Source organism: Macrobrachium nipponense, chromosome 15 (genome assembly GCF_015104395.2).
Source record: "Macrobrachium nipponense isolate FS-2020 chromosome 15, ASM1510439v2, whole genome shotgun sequence".
Lineage (NCBI taxonomy): Eukaryota > Metazoa > Arthropoda > Malacostraca > Decapoda > Palaemonidae > Macrobrachium > Macrobrachium nipponense.
The window spans coordinates 70,618,547-70,627,908 of NC_087208.1; the positions used below are offsets into that span (position 1 = coordinate 70,618,547).

The window sequence follows — 9,362 nt, forward strand, 5'->3', positions numbered from 1 at the left end:
CCTATAGTTTTTAAAAGAAACAAAGTTCACTTTTTGGAGATATTTCCGAGTTGAAAATTCGAATGAAATCCAGGAGTGATATACCTTATAAACCAATGATCTATAGTAATGGATAGGACATCCATCACTTTTTCGCGGTCAAAACCGGAGCGCTATTTTGCGTTGATTCCTGTCATAAATGAGGTTAAAATAATCCATAATTATGACGTCATTTCCACGTTTTGGCACCCCTGACTCATTATAAACGGCGACCCCGAATAAATAGGGATAAAGCTGAGAAGAAGATTATTATTAATTTTTATTATTATTTTAAATGTTACATTTTCCTGGATTACTCTAATATCGAATTTTGTGCTATATTAGTTAATATCGACATTTGCCCATTCTCAAGGATTCTCAAGAGGTTAATTGTAACTTGTAGACCCTAAGCATAGGCCTACATGCTGCAATGCAGTGATATTTGTACTACAAAAATTTAGATGTTTATAAATTATATGTTTATAAATTAAATTATATTAAATGCATAATAATTAACATATATTCTATAATTTCTTTTCGTCCAGATGCATTGAAAAAATATCTGAAGCCACGACAGCAACCTGTAAATGTGAATAAACTTCTGCAATCACAATGCATGCATCCGGATGTAGCTGTTGACATTCTCAAGAAGGCTGAAACCTCCCTTGTTAGCTACAGAGACACTGGGTTTGCTGATGCCCAGACATCTGCCAAAGAGATATGTGAGGAGATGAATGTGGAAGCTGCTCTAAAACAGAAAAGACTCAGAACTACTAAAAGGCAGTTTTCCTATGAGGCCCCTGATGAACCTATTACCGATGCCTTGAAAAAAATGGAGTTTTCATTTTTCAATGTAGTTGTGGATATGGCCATTGAATCTCTGAGAGAGAGAACTGGAATGATGAGTGATGTTGCAAAGAAATTCAGTGTTCTCATAAGCTTTTCTAGTGAGCTAGAAAAGCAAGCAAAAGATTTGTGTAATACACTCACATCTGGGGATCATTCTGATTTAAATTATGATGAACTGATTGTAGAAATGCAGTCATTTCCAAAACAATGGCCAAAACAAAATATGACAAAATTAGACCTTGTTTTTCTGGAGGAGAAAGGCCTGAAAGAGATCTATCCAAACATGTGGGTGGCATTAAGAATTGCTGTCACTACACCTGTGAGTGTGGTATCTGCAGAGAGAAGCTTCTCTAAACTTTAGCTCATTAAAACATATTTAAGGTCTACTATGTCACAGGAGCGCCTAAATGGGCTGGCAATAATTAGTATTAATAGAGAAATATCCAAACAGATTTTGTATGATGACACTATAGATGATTTTGCTGCAAGAAAGTCAAGAAGAGTCAGGTTTTAAATATGAAAAATCAGTGAAGAAAACTTGTATATAATAGTTTTAGCATAGCCCTTAACATATATGCATTGAGTTCTATGGTTTTAGATTGGCAAGATTACCTTTTTCAATTTATCTTAGGTAGGATTTGCAATAAAAATGTATAATGGTGTTATTCTATTAAAATTTACAAAAATAGTTTGTATACTTTTGAGTCTATACTTTTCCTTGTTGTGTATACATATACGTGAAGATGATTTATTAATAAAGTATGTTGTTTTGTTGTGGAACTTGAGATGCTAGTTGTGTTCGAAATTGTTTATGTTATTATTTCCAGCCTGGAGGGAAGGGGGGCGCCATAATGAGTTCTTGCCTGGGGCATCTAATGAAATAGAAACGGCCCTGCTTAAAAGTGAAGTCTGCTGGAGGTTCATCCTCGGGCAACAGAGGTGATGCTGAAGAAGACTCATGGACTTGGGATTGGCCATGGGCTGCGGTAAGCTCCATGCCTGTTGGAGGATCTCCTGTAGGAGGATCCTTGATTAGGTTAGGCGCCGGCGCTAGCTCGGGGCCAGGTGCGGAGGTCAAAGTTTGTGGTGGCTCTACGTCCAGGCTGGACGGAGCTTGCCACTGCTCAGTGCTGCCAAGTGGCACTGGCAGAGTGTTGAGGTCATCTGGACCTGTGACGGGTACCGGAGGTGCAATACCTCTCAGCTGGCCCTTGGTAATGGGAGACAGAGGCCCCTGTCTCTTGCGGAAGGCTGACCCTTGTGGACAATGGACAATGTCCCCTGCTGGTAGCTTGCTAGGGCACTTAGGCCAATTAGTGGAGTGCCCTATTACGTTACAGGTTTTGCAACGGAACTGTGAATGATCAATCTCCCTCCTTGGTAGCGGGGAAGACTGTTGGTGGCCGTACTTCCTGGAGGAAGTAGGTCTTGGATGGCTCCTTGCTTTGGAGTGATTTGTCGTGGGGTTAGGACCCCTAGTCTTTTTGAAATGCGTGGGAGACTTCATGTCTTGCCCTAGGAGGATGTCATAACCTTCTGGAATGTAGCTTGCAACTGCAAGAGTACATACTTTGGAGAAATGAGGTCTGGTGACCCTCAATTGGACGGTCGGAAGGATCAGTTTAATATGATTGATGCCTTCAATCGTGATTAGTTGCCGTCTATTAACGGTAGCCCATCGGGGGATTTGATCTTCCCATATCAGGGAGATTTGAGCGCCAGAGTCGTCGTAGGCTCTGACGTGGCTTGGCAGATAATGACCTTGGAGGGGTGCGATGGTTATAGGGCCCTGAGCTGGGAGACCTAGCGAGGAAAAATTTATAGCTGCCATTGCAATGGCGGGAATATTGTGATTAGCGCACCCTCCGTAATTTGCAGACATGCGACCCTTGCGGCCACAGTCTCAGCAGAACTTATTCCAGTACTTTTTCCGTGGCACTTGACGATAAGGCCGAGATGGCACCACAGGTTGCGAATCTGTGGGGTCACCAAGGCTGGCAGTGTGCTCTGGCACAGGTGGAAAGTCCTCTCTGGCAGTGATTAGATGTCGGGAGGTTAGGGAATCATCCGTTGTATCACCCTCGGAAACAAGTCCGTGGTTAACTAGCGGGCTTACCTCCTCTGAAAGGGAGGAGGTAGGCGGTGAAATGGCAAGAGGCTGGCAGGATGCGGCAGGAATTTCTAGCTTTGGCACTGGATCAGGACCAGGCTCACAAATAGAAAGGATGTCAGGGACATCGGAGGCACTAGCCTCTGAATCTAGAATTGATGATGGATTATTTGGCATGCTGCAGGGATCCGGTGCATCGGGTAGTGGGAGCTGCGTCCAGGGGAGATATGGCTTTAGGAGATCTCGGCCCAAAAGAACCTGAGAGACCTCATGAAATCTATCAACTACGCCCAGGCGGCACAATGCGGTTTCCCTGGTTGCCTGGTCCAGTAAGGGCATTTCCACCTTCAGAAGGACCGAAGGAACAGAATAGAGGTGACCGTCAATCCATTCAAACTGAATTTCTTCGTCCTTCTGGATTTTGGCACCCCTAGGCAATGCTTTTCTTGAAATGAGGGAGACCTGGGCTTCGGCATCAGCCATGACGTGTACCCACCGATAGGCCGTAGGAGACTGTTCATCAGGCAGGGCTACATGGTAGCCTTGGAGAAGTTCACCCTGGAAGCTTTCGTCCCAAGATAGGGATCGACTTGGGCACTGGTCGGAATCCACAGCATGCCCACGCACACAACAAGTGGTGCAGAACCTCCGCAACTACCTCTTACCGGAAGTCTAGCTCATTGTCTGGGGCTTGGAAGCTTGCAGAGTGATTTCTTCATCTCTGAGAGCTAGCTCCTGCTTTCTCTCTCCTTCTCTTTCCTTCTCTGCTTCTGTCTCTTTTCTCTTTGCTTCTCTGGCTTTTCTCTGGTTTTCTCTTTCTTCCTTTTCTTACAGGCGCACGGCATCCTGCTGCGCCTTCATCCACTGGTCAAGTGCTGGTCCAGTGTAACCAGCCTCCTTGCCCAGAGTTATGAGGGTTCGGAGCTTCTCTAGCTCTATGGCAAAGAAGTCGTGGGAAGCAGGGGAAGACATTTCCCTTAGGCTGCAGTAGAGGTTCGGACAAAGTTAGAAATAATGGTGGCCAGGAATAGTACTGGATGGAATAGGAGTGCCTACTTTGTAAAGTGGCACTCACTTAGAAATGGGTTCTGCAATTGAGGTAATGAAAAGTCTTAAAAGACTGGGTGCTCTGTGGCACTTTGGGAATGGCACCTTCTAATGAGGTGAGAAAATCAAATGGAGTGTGCAATTAATTCTGCATGCGTATAAGTAAGGGACGTAGTACTCTTGGCTTTTGGAATAATAGGTTCTCTCTCTCTCTCTCTCTCTCTCTCTCTCTCTCTCTCTCTCTCTGAGAGGGTGAAAATGATATATGACGAAATTCCCTTGTATTTATTTCAACTACTAATAATGTTAGTTAATACGACGCAACTTGCGTTAAATGATCTACTTACGTTAACGTTTAATGAAAGAATTGCTTTTGAATACGTTTTATGAAAATGATAACGCACTAGCGATGAACGATGTTTATGTTACTGGTAACGGCTTGCGCTTATATGAAATGATTTGCGTTTTAATATGAATTTTACAATGACGCGTTTTACGTTAAGAATTCTTGTAATTTGCTCTACTTTGAAGATTTACGTCAACTTTACGTAAGGTTACTAGGTCCTTGTGACAAGTGAAATGACGGTAAGGATTTTAAGATGAAAATGTTAGCAAAACATTTGTAAATGGAAAAGGTTACATTCAGTACGAAAGGAAATTATACTTTCGCTCAGCGAGCAAGTGAGCGATACGAGGTGAAACGCGATGAGAGGGGTGAAAAACGTGTCGTTCAAACAGCTGATCTGTAAATTCGAAAGCGATTTACAACACGAAATTCTACTTTCTTAGTCAAGGCGAATTAACATTAATTTATCTGGCAGAATGATCGATGCTAGTATGAAGGTTGATATTATTTACGTTAAACACTTCAAGACTTACGTTACTTTGCTTAAATAATCGAGATAATGCTTAAAGGGATAAAAACATGGCTGGGCATTGTATGAAACAAAGGTTGGCTGGCAGGCCTGAGAGAGCGCATGTGCTCAGCTGGCAGGCTAAGCGGTTACCAGCACTTGGAATGAAAACTAAATTAAAATGAATTCCCCTAACATATCACAGACAAAAGAATTGTACACTTCTTTTGCCGTAACTATTAGTAGAACACTTTTAACTAGCTAGGCTTGCTAACACATGTTATAAACCCTGGCAAAGCACTTCCTAGTTTGAACTAGTACTTTCTGGCATCTATCTTACACACGTGCTCGTGTCTCGTCAGGCAAGAACAATACAAAATAACAGAATTCACTCGGCGCTCTGGCCGTTACAATATAATAATATTTCTCACTTAACACTTACCTAAAAAACTAATAAAACTACTTAAACGTACCTTAAGCTAACATTGTTTATAAAATAAATCATAAATGAATGATATATCTTACCGTGAGTCAGTGTGTGTGTCTTCCACTGCAAGTGTGCTTTGATTTGCGCTTTGTAAAATCATTTACAGTTTTACATTTTACAAGGGATAACGCGTTTTACAAGCTTTTCAAGCAAGCTAGGTTCGAATCCTCGGCAAGGTCAGTCATTGTTACGTTTTAAGCCCTGGCCTGAAGGGCCCAAATACGTAAAGGAAAATAGTTGAGGGAAAATGCAGAATAAATTACTTGAACTTACCTTAAAAGGATTTATAGTGTTAATTTACTCTAGAGGAGGGCGCCAGAAAACTCAACTAATTACTTTACATACATTTATTTACAGGAGGCTGCTTAATAGCCTGGGAAAGTAAATGCAACTTGTCAACACGTGGGACCAATATTATCTCTCACAAGGGGATAGTTGGCTAAAAATGCGGTTCACGTAAAAGCTGGCTTTCAAAATTGTTCATATGTCTTGCGGTAAAGCATCACTTGCAGGCGCGAAGACTTGGACACGTGACTCTGGAAATCTGGAAGAAATCCCAGATTAGACACAAAATAATCAAAGAGTTATTGTACAAGTTACAGTTACTCATTTTGTCTAACACCCTGGGGAGGAACTCTTAGCATTAAATGAAATATTCAATGACTTCATTTCTCTGGGATGATCACACAAGGGAGGCTGCGGCCACGAGGCAGTGAGAGGAACAAAGGAATGTTCATTTGAGAATTAGGAGTTTGAATTTTGAAAATGGGGAGTCATTACGACACTAGGAGGGAAAGAACTGGCAATATGACTGATTCACAAGATGTACTTGGATGACATAGCAATTGGACCTTTGTAGAAATGGGGCGTCGCCTTTGTCTCAGGTCTGGGCGCACCAGTAACGCCTTGTTAGGCCTAAATGGAAGGCTAGGCTGGCTGGGACATCCGTCCGAGGTCACGACTGGAGCTGACTGAGGTCGAAGGCAGGTGTGTAGCATGGGTGTTGGGGGTCAGCTTAATCCCCCAAGAGCAGGACATCCTGGAAACAGAACACACTGCCAGCAAAGGGTTCACAGGAAAAAGGAGCTTAAGACATAGGCCTAATAAGTACCTGGCTACCTCTCTCTAACAGGAAATTCCTATCTCTGGCTGGCGTGCTTTGGGTTCCCGCCTAAAATCAGCTGATATTTGGGTAAATATGGCTGCTCTTTTAGAAATAAAATACATTAAATAAATGCTGGGGAGACGAGGCAGTCAGTAAATGTAACAATATATATAATATATATATATATATATATATATATATATATATATATATATTATATATATATATATATAGAAAGATAGATAGATAGATATATATATATATATATATACTATATATATATATATATATAACTATATATATAGATATATATATATATATATACTATATAATATATATATATCTTACAGGTATGAATTGATGTGTTAGTGAATTACATATCATCTCAGCTGCCCTTGCTTGGAGACAGAGTGAGCTGTAGAGGTAGCCTCCTTGAATGAAGGAATCTGAAGCATATGCGTTTTTAAGCTGGTGGCTGTCCGTACTGTTGCCAGGGGCCGTTTTGAGGTGTGGTGGGTATGTACATTCGTTTGTACGGATGTCACAGGTCTGACCGATCGAGGTACTTGAGGGAAAGACACATTCCTTTGTGATAGGAAGAAAGACGGTTGAGCGAAAGCCAAGAGTCGGGAGAAAAAAGCCATCTCAAGATGGGATTTTCTAACTTGACTAATACAATGTAACAATTAACATTTTAAGTCTGCGAGTGAATACTTAGCCAGGAGAGTGGAATGATAACTTAGTAGTTTTCTTTGTGGGGCAGACTTGGGTTTTTATCACTATGACTTATTAATCATTCTGTATCATTTTATGTTCATCTGCTTTGGGTAATAAATAGTATATTTTTGTATTTATGTGAGCTTAATAGCCTAGTGACATGCTTGCAGGTAGAGGGCGCCGGCTGCCACAGGCAAGAATTGTTAATTTGTGTAATTCGAAAGCGATTTATTTTGAAGGTTGTTATTTATATATATATATATATATATATATATATATATATATATATATATATATATATATATATATATATATATAATTGTGCGTCTGTCTATTTACGTATACGTACAGACCCTTGTCTAATCTCTAGTTCAAATTTAACCTTGCAAGCATGAAACCTTGCAAGCATGAATATGTGTGATGGTTCTGGCATTATTGTACCACTAATAGGCATTCGCATGCAACACACACTCTCTCTCTCTCTCTCTCTCTCTCTCTCTCTCTCTCTCTTTCATTTCTTTTTGTCTTATTAAATCATTTCGTGATGGCTTCCATACAATCTCATCAAGTTAATGCACGCACCATCATTTCGTTCAATATCGGCGTCGGCGTGCAATGCCGTTGGCTGAGCTAGATCATAGTTCTCAGGAGACGTATGGGAAAAGCCGAGCGGAGGGAAATTGGCAGAGAGAAGCGAAGCTGACATGACAGATCGCCTCCAATTTCGCTGAATTGGTAATATCTTGCCGTGGGGAAGTTGCCCGATGTGGATATCCCCTGCACCAGGGGCTGAAAATGTTTCTCGGTCTTTGAGATGAGAAGATTTAGTTTCATCTTTTCTCTGAGATGAAGATTCTTGCTCTCTTCTTTTATATATATGTATTATATTTTTTTTCCTTGTCGTTGAGTAAGATCTTTTGTTTCTTCACTTCCGGTTTCATGTTTTCTCAATATTGTTTACTGATATAGAAACTGAACGCTAAAGTTTTTATATTTCGCTTACACTAGTACAGTGTTCCCTATCAGATTTTTTCATGTGCCTCATGGAAAGAAGGAAACACTTCGATCATTTTTCATGTCAGCTCTTCCTCCTTTGCTTTATATCCGGATTTCTTGTTTTGCCAAAGCGAAAAGTAACTGTGGTTAGAAGACTTATTACTGCGATATTTTGATATGCCTTTTCTGAAGAGCAGCTACGCAAGCCATGTTAATCCTGCACACCATTGTGGCTTAGGAGTGTAACTGTTCACGCATTAAGAGAAAAAAATGCATTGTTTTTCAACAAAAGTCGCTGATTAATCTAACTGAAGAAATGATTGATATACCTCTCGTAATTTTTTTTTTTTTTTTTTTTTTTATCAAATGCGAGTTCAGACTTAAAAATATTATTTTCTGCCTGAAAAGTAAGCTAGGATAATACTTCACAATATTTAAGTTGAAGATTTTGTAACTAAACAAAATACCTAGACTCTCTCTCTCTCTCTCTCTCTCTCTCTCTCTCTCTCTCAAGTGAAATGCGGCTGATGAATTCCGTAGGGTTTTTCTGTCCTTGTCTTTAGCTGTAACTCGGGAGCGCTCTAGTGTATGCCACCTCTCATTGCAGAAATTTAAAGATTGAGCTTGGCTTATTCCGTACTTGCCGTTATAGTCTACAGGTTTTCACTGGAAATCTATCTTTTTCTCCCTTCGGATTATTTTTTGCCATTTATGGTAATTCTCTCTGTGATAGCTTGGTTGGCAATGCGTCCAGCTGACAGCTAGACAACCAGCCTTTAAGTCTCGAATAGTGCTCGGAGGAACAGATGAGCGCTCTTCTTAAAATCTATTGTGCCTTTGTATACTTATGCAATATTGTGGAGAGAGAGAGAGAGAGAGAGAGAGAGAGAAATTGAACGTCTTTTCACTGCTCTTTCAAATTGAGTGCCATCAAAACGCGGTGTCACACGAGTAGGTTTTCTGGCATCTGTCTGCATGTCGGCGCCAGATTTTGGACAACAATTGGCTCTCATGAGCTGGCGTCGGAAAATAGCCAAGGTTGGAGGCAAAAATTAAGTTCTTTTACCTTTCGCGTGCGCATCATCGCAGAAGAGAACAAAAGCAGCTTCGATTGTACAAAAACTATAAAGATATTTGCTGCTTGGCTGAAGGATGCCAAAAGAACTCAGTAAACGTACT

At 40.8% G+C, this 9,362-nt stretch overlaps 1 protein-coding gene across 1 annotated transcript; it reads left to right on the forward strand.

Moving 5' to 3' along the window:
* Positions 1-634: 634 nt before the first annotated feature.
* On the forward strand, positions 635-1,228 carry LOC135226712 (uncharacterized). Its single transcript, XM_064266418.1, has one exon. It carries the CDS (start codon positions 635-637, stop codon positions 1,226-1,228), a length of 594 nt encoding a protein of 197 aa, XP_064122488.1.
* Positions 1,229-9,362: the final 8,134 nt, after the last annotated feature.